Source organism: Dermacentor albipictus, chromosome 5 (genome assembly GCF_038994185.2).
Source record: "Dermacentor albipictus isolate Rhodes 1998 colony chromosome 5, USDA_Dalb.pri_finalv2, whole genome shotgun sequence".
NCBI lineage: Eukaryota > Metazoa > Arthropoda > Arachnida > Ixodida > Ixodidae > Dermacentor > Dermacentor albipictus.
The window spans coordinates 144713562-144734848 of record NC_091825.1 but is presented as its reverse complement, the minus strand read 5'-3'; the positions used below and the strand labels follow the sequence as shown (position 1 = coordinate 144734848).

The following is a 21287-nucleotide window of genomic DNA, read 5'->3' as shown; positions in this document are numbered from 1 at the left end:
TAGCGGAGCGCTTTCTTAACGGTCCACAGAGTAAGCGAGTGAGCAGCCATAATATGTCTGTGCTGCATGCTATTACAGAGTGAAGAACATATACGTTCCAAGCATTGTGCGCAGCAAGAACAACATCTGTCGCAAATCAGATAGTGACTTCACCCAGGAATTTCTCCGAACCGGAAATATGACACGCCGCTGTTTCAACGTGTTAGCCAAATAAAGAATGAAGAGCAAAATACACAGACATTAATTTTATTCACGAGCGGAAAGTTTGCGCAGCACGGACAGCATTTCCAGCCCCGCTTCCAGTACAAGTTCAACCTGCCGTGGTGACGTATAGTGGCTCTGGCGCTGCGCTACATTAGCCCGAAGGCGCGGGATCGAATCCTGGCCTTTCTATAGACATTGGGGAAAAATGCAAAAACGCCCGTGTGCCGTGCATTGGGTGCATGCTAAGGAACCCCAAGGTGGTCAATCCTTCACTGCGGCATGCCTCGTAATGAACTGGCGGTTTTGGCGCGTAAAATCCCGGAATTTAATTTAAAGTGCAAGCACCGCATGTACACGCTGCTCGCGCCGTTCGGACAAGGCACAATAATTTGCAAAAGCGCTTGCGTGTCCTCAGAATCTGTGGCCAAAGCTTCGCGTGTCATCCACCCAGTCACCGCCTACGAAACACGGTGAAATAACGGTTTGCTTATCCGCATCGGGGCGTCATGCACAACCACTGAAAACGCGGAGGCAACGGAGACAGCTGAGACAAGCAATGAACTCGTCACCACGTGACCAAGTCTGGTGGCGTCCGCAGATCGCCCTGAAAAGGGCCCATATACTCTCTCAGAGTCGTGGCGAGTGGACGTTCGATAAACGTCAAGGGTTCGCCGAACATTACAAATCCATAACGAAGATAGCAGGACAGCCTGAGGCAGTGCGACTCACCTTATGATATAGCGTCAACTTCGTCGAAAGGTGATCCAGGCCGCGTTCTCCCATTGTAAACACGAGTGGCTTTTTGACAAACATAAGAAGTATACCGGTATCGCAACAAAACTGTTTGAAAAGGAAAGCACGGCAGGCTGAAGTTGAATACCACTCAGCTTCGTAGTGGGCATCAGCTTTGTTCGAAAGAAGGCTAAGTGTGCTTATAAGTCTTAACCGTGCTGCAAGGCTGAGTTACTGTACCCTTTTTGACAACCAAATGACAATTGTTTGACAGACGTCCAGCCACCAGCAGAGCGCCAATTGTTAGTTGGCGCTCAGCTGGTGAGTGGACTTTCGCACACATCAAAGGTACACCAAGCGCATTGCAAAACTGTCATACCAAGGGAAAAAGACAGGCTGTACCAATATTGCCGAAGGAATTTCGATCAAACGTGTTTCTCCTCGCGCAATCAACCCGTCGTCGTCGTCAAGCCCCCGTGGCGTCTTTGCGCTCGGACGTGGGGGAGGTTTGCGACGAACTCGGCTAGCGAAGAGTACTTGAATAGCTTCTTCTTCCAGCTGCCAATATCCCACCAGAAGGGTGTCTCGAATTCGTTCATGTCGCTGCCGAATCTGTACTTGTATAGCCAACGCAGTTCCTTGGTCAAGTAGCGCAGCCATAGACGGTTGGTGAGAGGGTGGAATGCGCGCCAGTCGTTCCTGTACCAGTAGCAGTTTTTTCACAGTGTTAGAAAAGATCAAGCCATCCTATCAAAAATAAAACATTAATTCAATAAGCAATATTCTTTAGGAAAGGAGGAAAGAGAGGCTGTGGGCATCGAAACGGTTCCACCTCAAGGCTGACGGCTGAACTGTCTCGCGGCTACGGTGAAGATTGTAATAACATGAAAGAAATGTAGGCAAGGGACAGAAAAGTTGATATATAAATGTGAAGCGATAAAGAAACTATGCGAGGCGGCACACGGCGTTGGACCACACTGTTTTGAAAGTTATGCAGGTCAGTCCCGGAGCGCTGTTTTTGTCATATGTACACGCTCGAACGTACAATGTACACGTGCACGTAGTGCGTACAGCACAGTACATACGTGCACGCTCGGAGGTGTCTGCGCTGTACGCACGGCGTGCACGTGTACATTGTACGTGTGTGTATGTGTGTGTGTGTGTACACACGCACGCACGCACGCACGCACGCAGACGCGTACATTGCTTGCAACTCGATGTCTACAATCCTTCAACTCTGCCTTCGTCAACCTTAAGAACTTCCGTACAACTCATTTTGTTAGGTGACGATATGCAAAATATATCAAAAGAGATGTACACCTGTAGCACTTCTGACAACGTACTATAAAGGGGGTATCGGGATACAGGGAAGAAGTCGCTTTTGCGTAGTGGCTCTAATAAAGTCATCTTGGCGCCTCTTCAGTTTAGCACATTTGTCATTTAGTAATGACTGTGTTGATATTAAAATTAATACATATGTGCGTACGGTTTATTCTCAACGGGAATCGCCAAGTGATAAAAACTTATAGCAAAAGCAGCGCTTCTTCAAGTTAGCCACGCATGAAGAATTGTACGCAGATTTGACCCAAATGTTGATACCTGAGAAATGAAGCTATCGCGAAGCGGTTAAATAAATGCCACGCAATCGATTCTATTCTGTCCAGTGTTTCGCCCCGTAGCGATCACCTGCCTACCACAGCAGACGGCAAGACGCGGACAGCCCCGAAACGTTAGTCACGTGTCCGCGCGTTACACAGTCTACGGCATGGGCTCGCTTTGCTATGACACAGTACCGGGGCCAACGTTCTCCGTGCCATATACAGCTCTGCGGGATAGAACACTGAGCGCGTGCTTCTTTTGAGTGCGCGTCGCGTTGTATTTACAAACGAGGCAAAACTCTACGACGGGCTTGTAACTGCCCCCGTCAGCAAGCTCGACGAACTATCAACATATTTCTATCAACATTTTTATGTTGATAGAAATATGTCATAGATTATGTCAACATATTTTCTATAGGGAAGTTGTGGATGTGCGTGTTTACCCTTTTTCTCGGCTAATGCCCGTGTAGCTTGTTCAGGAATCTATGAACCGCGTTAGAACACAGGAAATAAGCGCGTGTCAGCGACATTTGTCCATGGAGTATATGCGGTGTATACATAAAAGGCGTGGACAGATACACAGGCATAAAAAAAGGAAAAAAAAAATTGTGGCTGCAATGATAAGCTGTAGATGTTAGCCTGCCTGAACGCCTGCTGTGTCACTTCAGCTGTAGGACGATAGTCACGGAACACACACAGCGATCACACATACAGAACGCACACTCGCAGACATACACGCTGCACGCAATAAAGCTAAGCTTCAAACTAACAACAAAGGCGAGACGCCCTGCACGAAGTCCAAATGGCATTTATTAGTACGCTAACTTGCTAAGTAAATTACGAATGCCGAGTACCGAACGACACACCGGAGCAGTTATAAACAGTAAAAACAGCGAGCCAGGAGCTGTCGATTACCCCGCTGTTCCTACTTATTGTAAGGTCAGTTGGTAACAACGTACAGTCGCGAGTAAATGTTTGCAGACTACGGCATCAGGAAAAAATGAAGATATCTTCTAGAGCAGCTCCACGGCCTGGAATCTGTTTTGTGCATTGTATTAGACGAAAACGCGCGCGTAGTTCGTGCGCTATTAAAAAAAGAAACGCTACTTTTGGTCCACAAGCTTTTGCTCGCGACTATAAGGCACAGGAAAGTGCTTATATTACCTGATTACTATCTTCATATTAATGTCGACGTTGAGAAGGTGACGCTCCATCGGCTCGTGTGAATCGTGCTTGATCACCGTGAAGACCGGTGTGTCGCCTGCGATGGCAGAAGAAAATTAGCCTCAAAGAGCAACAAGTACAAAGAACACCGTTTATGTCAAGTGGTAGTTCCCCAGATATTAGAAAACGAAGTTTCGAAGGACGCATAATTTTTTTTCTTTGGTACGCTTGCTGCTGTAATTCGCCCGAGAAATGCTGAACATGTAAAGAGTTCAATGCCTGGCCCGAAGTACCACGAGCGCCGCAAGTTAAATAAAGAAAGTAAAAATTATAATCAAAAGGGCAGAAGTACAAAGCAGGCTTTAACGGAGGTCGCTCACTCAGTCGGTCGGTCGATCGGTTGGTCGGTCGGTCATTTGGTCTATCTGTCTGCCTGCCTGCCTGCCTGCCTGCCTGCCTGCCTGTCCGTGCGTCCGTCCGTCCGTCCGTCCGTCCGTCCGTCCGTGTCTAGCTCGTCGTACCATCGCGTCTCGCCATCGTAGTCATCATGGCGTTGCGTAGTGGCGTTATGGTCACACTGCCCATATACAATCGTCATCATTTGAGAAACGTGATCCAATTGCCTTTCCGTCGTCGACACACCGTGATTCATCGATGTCATTCCTCCTCCGTCATTCCATCGTTGTCATGCTGTCGTGAACTGTGATAATGCCACAGTTATCAACCGTTGATGTATTACGAAAGGAGTGAGTTCTCCGACGTGAAAGATGATTATGAGGTGTGACATATTAGTTACTCGACATGAATGACCATTCCATGAGTGAATAGATATAGTGCTTTGAAGAAAGGAAATGGTGAGCTTACGCTGTGCTCTGCACTCCCTTACGGGATGGAGAACATATGAATGACAATTGGATGGGATGAATTTGGATAACATTTCTCAAATGATGACCGTGGTTCGTGGACAGTGTGACCACAGCGGCATGACGAGCTGCACACGGAAGGACCGGCACACAGACCGAGCGGTCTGAGTTAACGCCGTTGATGTCTTGAAGACAATGTCTTTCTTATAGCGAGCTACCCTCCCCGTTCCGCGTCGAGCTTATTCCTAACCACTTTAGGTGGCCGATCTTGAAGATAGTGCCGCCTGAAGATATCAGAAGGTTTGTGCTACTCGATTAATGCCCCTGTCCCCACTGGTCGCCTTGGTGTTCCAGATGTATATGTGTGCGTACAGGTATTTGGATAGATAAATAAAATTGTTCGAAGGCGGGGTTAGAACAGGGGACGTCTAGCACAAAAGTACGATACTGTAACAATTACGCAACGGACAGTTATCTCCATTTCACTTAACCGCACTGCAGGGTAGCAAGCCGGACGCTCTCCTGGTTGACCTCCCTTCCTGTCTGTTCCTTGCTTTATATCTATCTCTTTATTGCGGGTGCTCGCGCTGTCAGTGCAACGACGGCGCTACCTCGTTCCAAAGCCTAATCGAGCGTTCTCGCCTGCACTCTGGCCGCAAGACTGACCATCGCTGAGACGGGCCGAGGCGCCGCCCAAGATGCAGGCCTCCAGAAACCACGTCTCGATGACATAGTCGCGGCCGCGGATGGTGTAGCGGGAGGCGTACTCGAGCGTGTACTTGACGAGCACACGACGCAGCAAGAGTGCCCGGTGTTCGAATTGCAGTGCCTCTTCGGCCACGGCCAGGGACATCGCCACCTGGTGCAGGATGCTCCAGAGGTTTAGCGGCCTCTTCAACTGCAGCGCAGGGAAAGGAGTTAGAAGAACTAAATAGGTTATGCTGATATAATAATCTTTCATATCCCAATTCTTTCTTTCTTAATTTTCCGGTATGTTGATTATAAGCATTTTCAGTGTCGAATTATGATTGAGCCGTTTTAAAGGCTGGAAGTTCGTTTGTTTTTATGGAAACACGGCGCGAGCACTGAGGAAAAAAAGAAAAAACCTGCAGCATAAATATTTAGGTTCAGACTGGTCGTTGTTATTACAAACATTAATTGATTGAATGACATCTATGGAACACGATGCGTAATATCATGTTAATGAAATGAAATACCTGTCACAAGTAGATGTGCTGGCTGTTATTAAGTTGAGGGCCTTCTTGTGTTAGATTCAGCACTAACAGCAGTGACACCGATAAACTCGTCGAAACTCTCTTCAAGCCCCTCCTTAATATATTGATTTATTGGTACATTTTTATCTCGTCTACAGTCGGAATATTCAAAAGTAAGTTGCACCTTTATATGGAGACTGCCACTGAAAAAAAATATCATCATCATCCCGGTTACGCCCACTGCAGGGCAAAGGCCTGTCCCATACTTCTCCAACTACCCCGGTCATGTGTTGATTGTGGCCATGTTGTCCCTGTAAACTTCTTAATCTCATCCGCCCACCTAACTTTCTATCGCCACCTGCTACGCTTCCCTTCCCTTGGAATCCATTCCGTAACTCTTAATGACCATCGGTTATCTTCCCTCCTCATTACATGCTCTGCCCATGCCCATATCCTTTGCTTGATTTCAGCTAAGATGTCATTAACTCGCGGTTGTTCCCTCACCCAATCTGCTCTCTTCTTATCCCTTAACGTTACACCTATCATTGTTCTTTCCATAGTTCGCTGCGTCGTCCTCACTTTCAGTAGAAACGTTTTCGTAAGCCTCCAGGTTTCTGTCCCATACGTGAGTACTGGTAAGACACAGCTGTTATACACTTTTCTTTTGAGGGATAATGGCAACCTGCTGACCATGATCTGAGAATGCCTGCCAAAGGCACCCCAGCCCATTCGCATTCTTCTGATTATTTGAGTCTCGTGATCCGCATCCGCTGTCACTACCTGCCCTAAGTAGATGCATTCCCTTACCGCTTCCAGTGACTCGCTACGTATCGTAAACTGCTGTTCTCTTCCCGAGACTGTTAGGCATTACTTTGGTTTTCTGCAGATTAATTTTTAGACCCACCCTTCTGCTTTGCCCCGGTTAGGGTAAGAATTGAAAAAGAAGGCCACAGTTCCACTCCTCTTTTTTTTTTCATTTTCGACTTCAAAATCTGGTGCCGGTACGTCAGTGTGGCGTGGGAGATTCCAATTTTTCTTTCGAATTCATTCGGTATGCCTCAGTAAAGGTTGTCGAAAGTCGCTCTCTTTGGGTCATGTAGATGACATTCTGTATCTTTAACGATAACAACAACAAAAAAATAATAAAAAAATCTGCAGGCACGATTAGACGCCCTCCCAATTGATGACGTCATGGCACCTTCACTTGCCCTTGGTTCTTTTTGTCTTACCAAGCCACCAGGCCTATTCTCACTGTAAGACTGGTTTCTGACCTTAAGTAGAGGGGTGATTTACTGATACAGCTCGACCCAGTCATTCTTTGAAGTGTCCCTGAAATGTTCGTAGAGTTGAAAAACGCGTTCATTAGAGAAAAGCGCTGCAGACGACAATGCTACGTCATCGTGCTTCTTGCTGCACACGGAGGAAGGAAACTAAGGAGAGGCCCTGACGTCACTCTTTGTGAAGCAAAAGTGAAGCCGGAAGTTGGCGTTGCTCATGGCGATGCTCCGCCTTTTGTGCCACCCTCCTCTCTTGTTTACATCTTTCGCGAAACCACGCCGCGCTGCGCGTGGTTTCGCGCGCTCGCGCAACATCCGGCAGAGCACGGTGCAGGTAACACAGCGCAACAAGACACGGTGACTAACGCAAACCCGCCCACACAGCGCCTTTGCCACGGCACGAAACCTACCAGAGCAACACGTGTGAGCGCTCAAAAAATCAGAACAACGCCGCCATTGTGGCCCAAAAGGCGTGACCATGCAGCAAAAAAATAAAAAAGCAACAAAAAATGCGAACCTATACGTCATTTCCGCCACACTTTTCTCCTAGCGCGCGGAGGGGGTAGGGCCTCTCCTTAGTTTCCTTCCTCCGTGTTGCTGCACGTGTCACTGCATCGTGGGGACCGCTGATTTCACATTATGAACGGAAACGTAGACTGGCCCGGCAGAGTCAAAGATATCACGCCCAGTACTGTGTAATTTTGTCTCACAGCAGTTAATGCAACCATTTCTCTAAGGAAAGTACAGTTTGGCGAAATTTTTGTTACAACGATTTAGAAAGCGCGTTGCGTATACGAAAGAAAGCTTAGTTCGGACTTGGCGCTTGTCCCGTCGTTTTATCTGGAGTTCTTGTCTTTCTTGCGCTATTAACGTAAACATGCATTGACGGAGACGCTTTTGTTAATCTCCCTTCAGACAGGCCATATACTTCTCAGGCCGGCCGGATATGCCCGTAGCCTTTTCAATAGAAAAGCACCACGCAGACGGCGTTATAAAGATAGCGTTAGTGAGAATGCGGAGGATTATCGATGTGGTATAAAAAGAACTGTCAGAGCGCGTTATGTCATTAGGAGCGCGTACCACTAAACACATACTCACTTTGTTTCAAACAACGTATTTGCGTCAGCTGCTTGGCAACAAGCTGTCAACCGTGGCTTAACAAAGATGCGGAGGCTCTGACATCGAATACAGTGCAGCCATCCCATTCAAGAAAAGAAGAGAAAAAAACAAACTCAGTGCCCTTCCACTCTGGTCCAGCACTGCACAATCTTCGGGATCGGACCACGTGTGGGGACTGCTTACGCCTTCGCCACCTCCACCGCGGGTGGGCCGGGCATTGCACTATCTTTGGATATTTTTCTAGACGTGGACACGATAGTGGGGAAAGTAGCCCTTAACAGCTTCGCATTAAAAGTCTGATAGAAAATAACGGCTTGAATTAAAACTGATAGTAATACTATTAAGTGTGGTGAGCTTTTCAATAGGTATTTGGCAATGATTATTCCGTAAAGCGCCGAGCAAGAACGATGTAAACGAGAACAAGAACGACCTCAACGAAGTTGTCCATTCTTGCAAGCGTTCATCGCAGACATGAAGCTTGGCTATTCGACAAAGCTTCTGAGCACTTACAGGGGGCAGGACTGTTTTGCCGAGGCTTGCGGGAACTGGCCGGAAAAGCAAAAGAGCTGCGATAGTGCTCAGTCTCTTCTTAGAACGTGCTTGCTGCTACTGTTCGCTCGCCATGGCTTTGTCGTCGGCTGCCCCGTCATGCAACACAGTCCAGACTGACAGGTGGGCACCAGGGCCAAGATAAAGAGCGCACTTGCAAGCGAGAGCACATCATTCTGGTCTAAAGGGCGAGCGAATTCATCATAAACCACGCACCCACCTCGATCTTGTCGAGAGGAACGCCGCCGTATGACATGTGCCAGACCAGGTACGCTCGTGGTGTTCGAGCTGCGAAGGATATGACGAAGGGTCAGTACTGACATGAAGATACGTACACTGGCTCAGTTAGTGATTTAAGTTTCGAGATTTATCTACATAGATATTTTTTGTATTTGCGACCACCCGATGTCTCCTTCACACCTTTAGGAAAAAGCGGCTGCTCTAGATGGTATGATTTACTGCCTCCGATACCGTTTTGCTGAGATACCGCAACAGCTGCCGTTAGCCAAAATAAGTAGCGCGATCGTTCCAGTGCACGTGACCTTCCAGGCACCGAGCGTCCAGCCGCCTCATAGCGCCGACTGAACAGTCTGAAGCGTCATGCGCTTCTTGTGCACCTTCCACTCTGGTGTGTGGTACTATTGTAAATGTAGACAAATCTCACTGTGCCAGACGACAAACCGGCTTTGAGTCTTCCTTTCTTTCCTCACCCGACTCATTTCCGTCTCGGCGCTCATCATGTAGCGTTCGGGCTGCTCGTTCTCGGGCCTCGAGGAGTTCTGCGGGGCATTTGTCGAACACGCAAGTGACGCTGCGATGAAAAAGAAAACGCAGATACCACGCATCGTGAAAATTCATGTTCAATAATGCGAAATGTTCGCCATACAACGCACGCAATTAGACGTTTGACCTTTCGATTTGTGCGTACCTAACTTCCGCTGTCGAAACCCCGCGTTAGGATATACAAGCAGACTGACGCACACCTTCTAGGCACTTGGCTACATGGAATGCTCTCGTGACGCGAGCCTTTTTCTTACCTCTTGAGTTCGACGAAGCCCTTCGTGAAGAAGTCCAGCCTGTCTCTTAGCGCTGTGAGCCTCCTGCAGGACCGGAATACAGACGCCGAGATAAGAAAAATCTGTGACGTTCACTGCATGATCTCACAAAGAAATGTGTTGGTGACAGTCTTTCTATACAGCAGGCGTACATAGTAGAGACCTGTGTTTGTTTTAAACGCGTAAGCACTTCTGTGCTTACCCAATGAGAAAACCGTACGTCCGTTATGTAAGACGATCGTTTGCAAGACAGAGCCCGCACCAACGAATGATTTTTGCTTCGTGCTGACTGTCCATTCAACGGGAAAACATAGCGCTCACGGAGCTCTCAGCAAATGCAGCACACTGCCAGTTTCGCAGATCGCTTTCAAGATAAGGTGCTCGCGGCCGTGCTATTGACCCTTTTCGCGGAGCAGTTTGTGCTGGAGAAACGAGATGGCACTTTCGGCGGCGCGCCGCATGTCGCCTCAGCGAGAGCGCACGGATACGAAACCAGTACCGCCACAGAACACCTGTATTACCGCTTCCACCTTGCTTATGTGCGATCAGGCGTCCGACATGCAACTGAGTTTTCGCTAACGCACCGTGCTCCAATCATGACGGATTGCATCATGTGGATTGAAGACTTCTGCAGTAGTTGGCCGCAAAGATGGTGACTGATTTACTAAGGAATGGAATGTATCTGAGTATCCAACTTCGCGGATCGTTGCTGAAATTTTCCATACGTGTTGCCGGCACTTCCGACATGTACGGCTTTCCTCGAGGATACAGAAATTCGCTCATCCGCCAGCGTTGTATCACTAGCGCTCTAACAAAGTTATTCTGCCGCGGACCGTCGACACGGGCGAGTGCCGCTCGTTAAACAACGACAAAGGGAGTATCGTCCATTCCTGTCGTAGTTCGTTTCGCGCGCAGTATCTACACACATCTACTCCAACTGGCACGGCATCTTACGCCCACTCTATCGCCAAAGCGGCAATAAGTGAGCGGGCGCATAACTGAATATTTGCGCGCCGTATATGCACAATCAATGCACACACACATTGTAAACGTGGGGGCAATGGAGGCAGTTGAGGGAAGCAATAGACGCGCGCTACCACGTGATCAAACATGGCAGCGCCCACGGGATCGCCGCGAAAAGGGTTAATACGCGTGCCGCCGGGGGAGTACATTTCGGCAGGGTTCATAATGGTCCGATGCGGATGGATAATTCGCAAAAGGGCGATATCGGTTTATCGTGATCGGAATGTCCACAGAGCACCTTGCACCGCCGCCAGCATCACTCCCTGTCGCCGCAGCGCTGGCGTATGCGCTGTGAACTGCACTAAACTAAGCACAGTCGATGGCATGCGCACTCACGAGGCTATCTTCATTTCGGTCAAGAGGCGATGCTGCGACTCTTGCGTGTAGCCGAGCTTCACCACCTTGAGCACGCTGTCGCCCGTATAAGTCTGGATGCGGAAGACCTCCGAGTTCTTGCCCTCGGCAATCTTCTCGAACTTGCCTTCCTCCTTTAAAACACTTGAGAAGTGAGAGAGAAAGTAAGTGGCCAATGTGTAAGACACAATGGAGGAAATATAATTTTAGTTTACCATTCCTCACTGCGCTGTCAATTCCAACACCCGCGCGCTTTTTCTTGTTATATTCAGAAAGAAGGCTTCACCATCAAAAGATAATTCTCCGTACCCCTTCCAAACATTCTGAAAATTGGTCTTCCAAGTAAGCTAACCAAGTGAACTAGCTGGTAGCCTGCAAACGAGCAAACAAGGAGCTGTCATTGTAAGGAAGATGAATGTATCGATAACTCGAAGCACTAGAACAATGATTAACGAAAAAGTAGAAGTTTTGCACAAACGACGAAATATCGATTGCGATACCAAATTAGCAGACAGCTATACGAAGTATTGATAGTAGCCTTATCGGCCGTTAATTAATGTGACAAGAATGCTGTCGCGTCCGTACTGGCAAACATAAGCTTATATCACTCAATGAGCACCACGGACTCTTGCTGTCAAAATGCTAGCGTGAGGACGAGCGGCCACAGCAGCGAGCGAATTGACCTTCGTTCTGCATCTCGCTTCAAAGCGAACTCAGCGGCGAGAACTCGGCAGACACAAAACTATAGGCTCTCGGCGCTCCTAGGCACGTACTAATCCCAGATCACTTTCAAGTTACGGCCCTCGTGGCCGCCGGTGTAGGATTCTACGCCGGCCTATACCACCGTATAGCTCTATACTTGCTTGCTATCACAATCGGTGCTTCGCCTTTCGGGCGAAGCTGTGACATTTTCCTTTCTTTCTCTTTTCTTTCTCTGCTCTATGTTCCGCTATTGACAATGCAACTCAACTGTAGTTTTCTGCTTGGTTACACATTGCCTAGTAGAGGAATCTGGGTTCCTATCAATCGGTTGATTCCGTTTTTTACCGAAAGTGGCCTTCATTAGATCTTATGGAAAACAAATTGAATCGTGTTGGATTGAAATATATATGTATTTAATTTCTCTATCAGGACGATCTTCTGACAGTGTTAAGTGGGACACCTCTCTGCATTATTGTTCTGCAAATAATAACCTTATGAAGCCAGCAGAAATGAAGCCAAGAAAAGCACAAGAGATGTTATTTGTAGTTTTATTTGAAGTGTAGGAATGATAAGTTAAAGCGAAATCAGAGTGGATGAAAAAAAAGAAAAGATTGTCGTAGGTAGGAGCCGATCCCACAACCCGAACATTACGCGAAGCAAATATTGATCGTCGCAGCACAGTACAAAAATAAATATTGTTACAGGAGAAAGTAACTTGGCTTTAAATAAAACTATGTCAATGAAGGAAAAATACATGGAAGATAAGAGTTAGTTTAGAAGCATTGGCCAATGCAACAAATAAGTGTTTTGTTCGTATGAAGTTCCCGCTACAATTTGTATGAAGATGCGATAAAATGTTACCGAGACCGCGTACATGTGGCTGAAGAGCTGGTCAAACGTCGCGAATGACTGCTGACCGCAGGCTGCGAGCAGGCTTGCGAACGCTTCGTCTATGTTCGCAGACAGGTGTTCAGAGCCCTGCGGGCAAGAAAAGCGTTTACAGGGCACGTTGAAAAGCAAAACAAACACGCAAGCAAGCAAGAAAACAAGCAAACAAATAAGAAGGTAGATAGATAGATAGATAGATAGATAGATAGATAGATAGATAGATAGATAGATAGATAGATAGATAGATAGATAGATAGATAGATAGATAGATAGATAGATAGATAGATAGATAGATAGATAGATAGATAGATAGATAGATAGATAGATAGATAGATAGATAGATAGACGAGAAGAAGGGGAACAGAGGGCGCATGAAGAACAACTGGCCGCACGCGTAATGCGAAGCCTAGTCTTCGCATTACGCGTGCATGCGCGGATTGCTGTGCCTCAAGAAGTAGAGCTTGACGCTGTGGGACGGGGGTCAGAAAGATCACCGACGATTCCCATACTGCCTAATGCGAAATTTGAGCTCAGCTCTATACGTGTTTTCATGTCGCGATACAATGAGACATCGAAGCGATCACCGCACCGACTGGTGCGCGACGCAGTATATAGACCGGCCACACAGTTGCCGCTTGCAGGCAACTGCAGCTGATGCAACCGTAATCTTCACCGGGAAGCGCTTGCGGTGAACGCTATGCGCGAAGGCGACCTTTCTGGTTCTATTTTTCCCCGCACAGCCGGTGCCGTCGAATCCGAGGGTGCGTAAGGTCCCTAGATAAATAAGGATGGGCGGACATGATCGGCTTATGGTGGTATTTCAAGGCGGCTTCCACTGCTGTCGTCTTCATGCTTCCGCTCAACACCTTCTACTGGTCTAGAAGGTATTCTTCCACTGCAGCCTCCTCCTCCACTTTCTTCCACGCTGTGGCTTCGCTCTCGCTTTCGCTGCGCACGCCGCCGGGGCACGCCGACGCTCAACGCTGCGCTCGAAAATGTTGCGAAGAAAATGTTGCCTTGAAGACCAACCAGCGGATCGTCGTCTTCTAGGAACTCTGTGCGAGAGGTCGAGGTGGAGGCGGTGTCGGTATCCTCTGCGTTGTCTTCAGGACGACCTTGGTATGGTTCTCCGGCTCATAGCTGACTTCGGACAACGAGAGCTCTCGTACGGTGTGCCCGCATGCGGGAGAGCCGTCGCCACTGGTACAGGGCGCATGCCAAAACACAGAGTCCCAGAAAAGTGGCGAGGGGCACGCTTTAAAATAAAAATTCTGGGGAAGTGTATCTGTCGGATAAACTACGATAGCTATGTTTTGCAGCAGTCGTTTCACACTGTCTTATGTAAAGCTGCAAAGAGGAGACACAAGGTACAGATCCGCGCACTACATGAAGTGCGACTGTGAACTTCCCTATCAAACACCACATCCCTCGAGTAGCCAACGGGGTCCAACAGTTTTCAGCGTGTTCCAGCAATCGAAACAGCCACCTTTCGGACGCGTTCGCACGTCATATCGGACGCCGCGTTGTGCCATGTGCGTCGTGCTTTAAAGGGACGCTAAAGGGAAACACTAATTTGAGCTGCGTTTGTGTATGACGCTTCTACGGCACTAACGAAGTTATTCAAACCGCGAAAAGAAAGCTCGGTAAGACAGAAATGACGCAACAACAAAGAAATGTGGCTCTGCCGTTATATGGAGTAGTTGTAAGCACGCAATGGCTACCGGCAAAGCAGATTGGTTGGAGATGATGCTAGCCACAATCTTAAAATGGGTGTGCATGTTAGCAACGGCACACCCCAGCACCCCGTACCACACCAGTGCACAATGGTCCATATGGACGCAATAGTTTCCTGTCGCAGACAGACCCTCGTTACATGTCTCGTCTCGGTCAAACAGCTGTCCGCGGTGTGCCGGACGCCACCGCCTTGGACGCTGCCGGACGAGCCTGGCGCGTCGCGGACCTAGAGACCCATGACGTTGAAAGGAGCATAGACGACTCTTTCTCAGCGCCAACAGATGAGAGTCGGGCGCATCGTGCTCTGTATCCGCCTTTTGGATGTCGCTATTGGAAATGACAAATAAAAGTTCAGCGTACTGGAAGTTAAGCTTGAGGGATGTTGTGAAGATACAGTTATAGAAGAACTCGGAAGGAATAGGTTATGTAACTTCTTTGGAGGGTAACTAGTCTATGTAAGGCGCCCTTGACGGTTTGCCCCTTTGATCTCGTTTTGCACTCGCAACTTGACCGGATGTTCTCGTTTCAGTGCCCGGTTAAAGCTCTGGCTTCTGGCTCAAGGTCACTTGAAGGTTAAAACATTATGGGGTTTTACGTGCCAAAACCACTTTCTGATTATGAGGCACGCCGTAGTGGAGGACTCCGGAAATTTCGACCACCTGGGGGTCTTTAATGTGCACCTGAATCTAAGCACACGGGTGTTTTCGCATTTCGCACCCATCGTAATGCGGCCGCTGTGGCCGGGATTCGATCCCGCGACCTTGTGCTCAGCAGCGCAACACCATAGCCACTGAGCAACCACGGCGGGCGACACTTGAAGGTCGCCGTCAACGGGAGCTGGAATCATTTCATGCTTAATGTAGCTTAAAGCGGGAAGCGACGTCACCTTGTATTTTCCGTATGGAAGCGCGCAGTATGGCTTCAAGGATTTCGAGGGCGTCTGCTGGCGCTCAGTTAGTGTGTAGCATAGAGTTTGATACAATAAAATAAATACTAGACGGAATTCTGGTGGTAGTGTCTACGGGGGCGATAATGGGAGCTGTTGTGCCAGCGTGGGCATTAAGGCGAAATACATGGATTTGCCTAAACTTCGTCATTCTGGCTTCAAACGGCTCTGTGGCTTTGTAAATTCCTGATTTTCAAAAGTGTACTGCGCAGTGAATAATGAAAGAAACATTAAAATTTTCCGACGGCAGGATTCGAACACGGGACCTCTAGCACAGAGGCCTGATATTGAAACGATTAAGCCAGGCACGTATGTATCTATAGGAGATGCGAAGCGCCCTTATGAATTTATTGCGGGCATGCCAGTGCCTTGTTGCGGATGGCGCGTTTCGGTTATGCCACCTCGTCAAGCTAAGTCGTTGCCATTAGTAGCGATTGTGCGGGTTCGCAGTGTCTTCTGCACTTCGAAGGGTATAGATTGCTCTGAAATTTACGACAATTAATGCACATAAATGGTAATATACAAAGCCACAAGAATGTCTGAATCCACAAGCACGAAGATCAGAGAAATCCACGTGCTTCCCATCATTCCCATGGTGGGTCAACGAACGCAGCGCCAGAGTTCCCTCTAGTATATATATTGTGGGAAACGCTGTGTAAGATGCACAAGGTTCTGTTCCAAGATAGCCTAAAGTCGATAAGCTGAAATGCGATGCAATCTGACATCACAGTGATGTCAAACTGCGAGAAAAAAAGATGGGACTGTCATTTTCATTCTCTAGGCTAATTAATTAATCGATATTACCTCAAAATATAAAGAAAATAGAGTTTTGAAAGAATAAATAGCAGTGTAAATTGATTTAGCATCTTTCTTCAGTGTCCATTTAAAGGCTACACTCGTGCAGTTGCTATTAGTTAATGGAAACGTGCACGTTGTTTTCCGCTCATTGGTACAATTGTTGGTCCGTTATCGTTTTCGAGTAGAATGCTGTCGAGTATCTGGTTCCGAACATCATTAGTTCGCAAAACATCATTATTCGGGCAAAATGAGATCACGCTACTTGCATTGGGGTTGCGGAAACGCCCTGTTCTTAGTGGGAGTATGATTACATGGGTTCTGTTAGGGTGGCCGTTTATGTACCTAAACTAAGGGCGAGTTCGAGCGAGGGGTGAACAAAATGGTATCATGGGCATTCAGAAGGGAGGACGTAGTAGAAGGGAGCCTGCGGAGATATTTATAAAAGTCAAAGTAAAAAAAAAGGAACGATAAAAAGAAACCGTACGGGGTGGGCAACGGACGAGTCTATTTCGTCTAAAAACGAATGCTTTCTTCTCGTTCTTGCGTAAGCTTGATTCGCTTTACCTGACTTATGAGGTCCATGGCAGTGCATTCGATGAGGCAGTGAAAGCAATGCCCAAGAAGCAGCCTGGTGCTCTTCACCACAGTCCAGGAGACATGCTTGAGCAGGAATAGGAATGCTGCGGCGACAACTGCGAGGCCGAGGAGCATGACTGTCGAAAGGTCTGTGCTTGCGCTTCCGAGGACCGGGCAGGTGGTATGGTATGGTATGGTATTCCTTGAGCGATGGCGCACACCCACTGTGGGGGATTGGCCAAGATTTGGATGAAATTAGGCTATCTTTATTAAAAAACTGTAAATGGTAAGTGCCACCGAACACTTCTTCTTTTCTTCTTCTTCTTCGTCCTTGTGCTCCCGGCTTCTGGTCCAAACCAGCGCAATTTCTGCCCTCTACCAAGTGCGCGTGGTCTCGTGCTGCGGGGCGATCGTCTTTTTCGCGTGCCTCACGATTATACGATGTCCGGCCAGTGCAACGCAGCTGTCGCCTTCGACGAATTGCGTTAGACAAGAATGAGCTCGGCGGTCGCCACTCGGACGCTTGCGCACGCTGCCACAGGACGGGGTGGACGACACCAATCGGCGATGACGCCTTCCTCTTGTTTCCCTTCTGTCCTTTGCTTCCGCTTGTTCTTTTACAGCGAAGCTGTTTATGCGTACCCTGCGCTGTCGTTGTCGGAGTTCCCTGACGCTGTCGTCGTCAGCAATGGTTCGAGTGTCGTCGTCTCCTTCCACAGCGCTACTGCACAAACGCGCTCGTGCTGCTGCTCCCGCATTCGACGTCGTGTTCCGGAGCTGCCTGCGTTGCCGCTCGTCATTCTAGCGTAGAATTTCACTTCTCTTCTGTCGTCATAATGGGGAGGCCGCGTTTACGTCCGTATGAGCCATTGCTTAACGACGTATGAACCATTAATTGTCTTACGAGACGGACCGATTTAATTTTCGAGCAAACTAACGTTGAAGAATCACAAGCGGCAATGCCGGGCGAATGTTGCTACCACTCCACCGAGCAAACTCGAGACATCTTTTGCGTTTGCGTGTAATTATTCTGTCAAGGCGTTTATTGACAGGTTATGCGAGGAGAGAGAGGTCGAACTCGGTGCGGTAGCCAAAAATCCTTCGAGCAGTCCGAACCGGCCTTCGTGCGTAAAGCGCTAGTGATGCGCCTGACTAACCGGCACTTCTTGTCTTCTCTTGTGGCCTTGAGAGTGGCGCGTACCCACTATGGGGGATTGGCCAAGAAGCAGGCGGTTTTCCGTAAGGTTAGAAGTAGAGACAAACTAGATTTGTATAGTGGAGCGTGGGACGATAGTACTGTAAATTAGAAGTTTAAATAATTATTGTTAGGAATTCCAATAAAATAAGTAAACGTGAAGAAATGAAATAATATAAATTATGGATAATTTTAGAAATTCAGCAAGGTACTCTTTTTGTGTCTCTGATGAAATTGTAAACTGCCAGAAAAGCATCCCTGTGGCTGGATCCCAGTGAAGTCGCCCCAAAAGAAAGAATGGTTGGCGAGGTTAGCGAAAGGCTAAGTTTAGTAAATGAGTATTCTAATAGTTTTCTTTGTCTTAGAAAGCGGCGGCACGAGAGAAAGTAATGTTCGATAGTTTCAGGCTCACTGCAAAAATAACATAGAGGGGACACTGCGAGACCAGACCTGTGTAAGTAAAAATTTAGAGGAGGTATGCGACATCTCAATTTTGTAAAGGAAACTTCCAATTGCCTTGAAGGACACCAATTAGTATTCCATGGGAAGCCAAGATGGTGGAAATTTGAAGAGGGTGTTAGCACGGATATTGCAGAGTTTTGAGATATAGCGAAATTGCTGTACCTAGCCGCGGTGACATAAGCCAATGTCGGCAAAACAGATATGATAGGGCCGTTCAGGGAAGCTCGTGCGAGAGAATCAGCCATTTCATTCAAATGCAACCCATGATGTCCGGGTACCCAAAGCAAACGTACTTTTCGTAAGTACGGAGGCACCATGGAACGAAATGTTCTTTGAATTGCTGAATTTAAAGATGCAGTTAGTGCTGTGCATACAGATAGCGAGTCGGTCACAATAACAGCTAATGGGTGATTTTGGGGCAGTTTTCGTAATGCTAGTGTTATCGCTAATAATTCTGCCTGAACTATAGGTGTGAAGTCGGGAAGGCGAAGGGAGTAAGACCACTGAAGAGATTCAGAGAAGATCCCCACTCCTGCCTTCTCATTCCACACAGAAACGTCCGTAGCTATTACATTGTCAGTGGTTAGCTGGTGTGGGTGGCCGTTTAAGATATTAATTAAATCTCGCCTTGGTAATAGCTTAGCATGATTTGGAAATATGTCATCGAACTGAATTTTGAGGTCTTGTAAGGCATCATTTGAATGGTAAACGTGGTGTAGGGACACATCCAATTTTTGTAACTGTTCTTGAACGAATATTACCTGGGGACTGTGGAATCACGACCACGATACTTGGAAAAACTCAGACGGTTCAGTGATAAATATATATTGCGTACGCCTTTTGAAATAATCATAAATTTTTAAAAATGTCTGAACCGTAAGTATGCGGAATCTGCAATCTAGGGTGGGTATATGAGCTTCCTGATAAAGAACAACGTTGGCAACAAATCTAGGTAGCCCAAGGCATGACCGTAGAGCTTCTCTTTCTAAAAGTACCAGAGGTTTAATTTTGTAGGCTGGGCCGCCGGAAAATATTACGCAGCCGAATTCTAATATGGGCCGAATATACATTTTATAGATCATCATTAAGGTATCCCTGCGTAGTCCAGAGCGTCGGTGGCTGAGCCGGCGGAGCATACCTACGGCTCGTTCTGCCTTTGTTTTAACATATTCAATGTGACTGTGCCAGGTGAGTTTGCCATCGTAAATGACACCAAGGTACTTGACTTCGTGAACTTGGGGAATGATTTCCTATCGGTATTGTACAGATATGTGCACCTGTGCAGTTAATGGGAAAACTAATACCGCACTTTTGCTAATATTTAACGACAAACGTAAGCCCTCTCGCCATGTCTCAAACATTCCTAGGTAATTCTGTAACGACTGTTGTAGTGAATGTATATTATTTGCGGACGTAAAAAATGCGATATCGTCGGCATAAACATAAACACGTACTTCCGGAGACAAAGGAATTGTGCTTAGCAAAATGTTAAATAATATAGGAGAAAGAACGGAACCCTGTGGTACACCTCTTGTCTGCTTGTGTTGGGAAGTCGAAATAGCGTGTTGGTAACAATAAAACTCTCTATCTCTTATAAATTCATAGATCCAAGCGGTTATATATTTAGGAAAATTCGTAGACTGAAGTTTATCGAATAAAATACCATGTTCTACAGAGTCGTATGCTTTTGATACATCTAGCGTGACCAAAGCTGCGTACTCTCGTTTGCGGCGAGCAAGTTTAATACGGCTCTCTAGATCTACATGGGCGCACCATATGGAGTGACCGGGACGAAATCCAATCTGGCAAGGACTGAGAAGGGTATCATCCTGCATACAATTTGTTATGCGGCCATGAAGAACTCTTTCTATTAATTTGACGACATTGGAAGTAAGAGAAATCGGTCTTATGTTGTCTAAGTCAAGTCCTGCTGATTTTTTCTTTAATAATGGAATAATTTTAGCTATTCTCCACTCTCATGGAACCCATGCATTTTTGAGAGAGAAATTTATTATGTTTAGGAGGTCCTGAGGCGCACAATCAAATAAAACTTTTAGCATTCCTGTTGTAATTCCATCTGGACCGGGGGCTGACGTCGGTAACGAACTAATAATGCCTTGAAGCTCTGTCGCTGTTACTGTTTCAAAGTCGTCTCCTAAGGGAGGTGTCTGTAGGCCTAACGGCAATTTATGTTTGAAACGTTGCGCAAGTCCTTTAGCAATTTTCTCAAGTGATTCCGATACTTATTTTGTTGTTAAAACGACAGAATCGACATTCACGGGCGCCAGTATAACTTTACGCGATCGAAGAAATTTAAACAGTGCCTTTTTATTGCAAGATTTCGAAAGGTATGTGTAGTGCTTGGAATCATAATCCTCCTTAGCCTTTGACACTTTTCGTTTAAATGTATTAGATATGTATGTATAATCAGCCCAATTATTAGGACTTTGGTTCTATAAAAGCTTTTTCCACGCAGCTTTTCTACGTCTAAAATCTCGCTCGCAGTCCGAATTCCACCAGGGACAATACGATCCACCTTTAGTAGATTGCACTATAAACTGAGCTTTTTTTGATTACTGTTTTAGAATTGAACATAGGCACATTGCTTTATTATCTCTCTCTATGCCCTCCTGAGCGTGTAAAGCTGATTTTAACGCATTTTTAAATTTTTCGTAATTAACAAAAGTGCGCACATTACTATGTAAACTAGTCAATAGGGTAAGCAGTTCAAAAATTATAGGGAGGTGATCGCTGCTAGTTCCGGAGTCTACAGTCATCCAGGAGGTGACAAACATGCTCGAGGTAGCAAACGTAAGATCTAGGGAGATCGCGAC

The 21287-nt window shown here is 47.0% G+C and overlaps 2 protein-coding genes across 6 annotated transcripts in view; one reads left to right on the top strand and one right to left on the bottom strand.

The window, feature by feature from the left end:
- The window catches only part of LOC135906318 (arylsulfatase B-like), a 194007-nt gene that overhangs the window by 66902 nt on the left and 105818 nt on the right, over positions 1–21287 (top strand). The window lies entirely within an intron of this gene.
- On the bottom strand, positions 1358–17132 carry LOC135906334 (serine/threonine-protein kinase haspin-like). 4 transcript variants are annotated; one of them, XM_070539754.1, is made up of 9 exons: positions 16785–17132; positions 12729–12832; positions 11135–11296; positions 9758–9820; positions 9431–9531; positions 8941–9008; positions 5204–5459; positions 3699–3795; positions 1358–1635 (listed from the first exon to the last, which is right to left on the bottom strand). In XM_070539754.1, exons 1-9 carry the CDS (start codon positions 16929–16931, stop codon positions 1386–1388), a joined length of 1248 nt encoding a protein of 415 aa, XP_070395855.1. In that variant the 5' UTR covers positions 16932–17132; the 3' UTR covers positions 1358–1385. The 4 variants fall into 4 exon arrangements, with proteins under 4 accessions (XP_070395855.1, XP_065293748.1, XP_070395856.1 ...); XM_065437676.2 differs by having other exon boundaries at positions 5228–5459; XM_070539755.1 differs by having other exon boundaries at positions 5204–5420.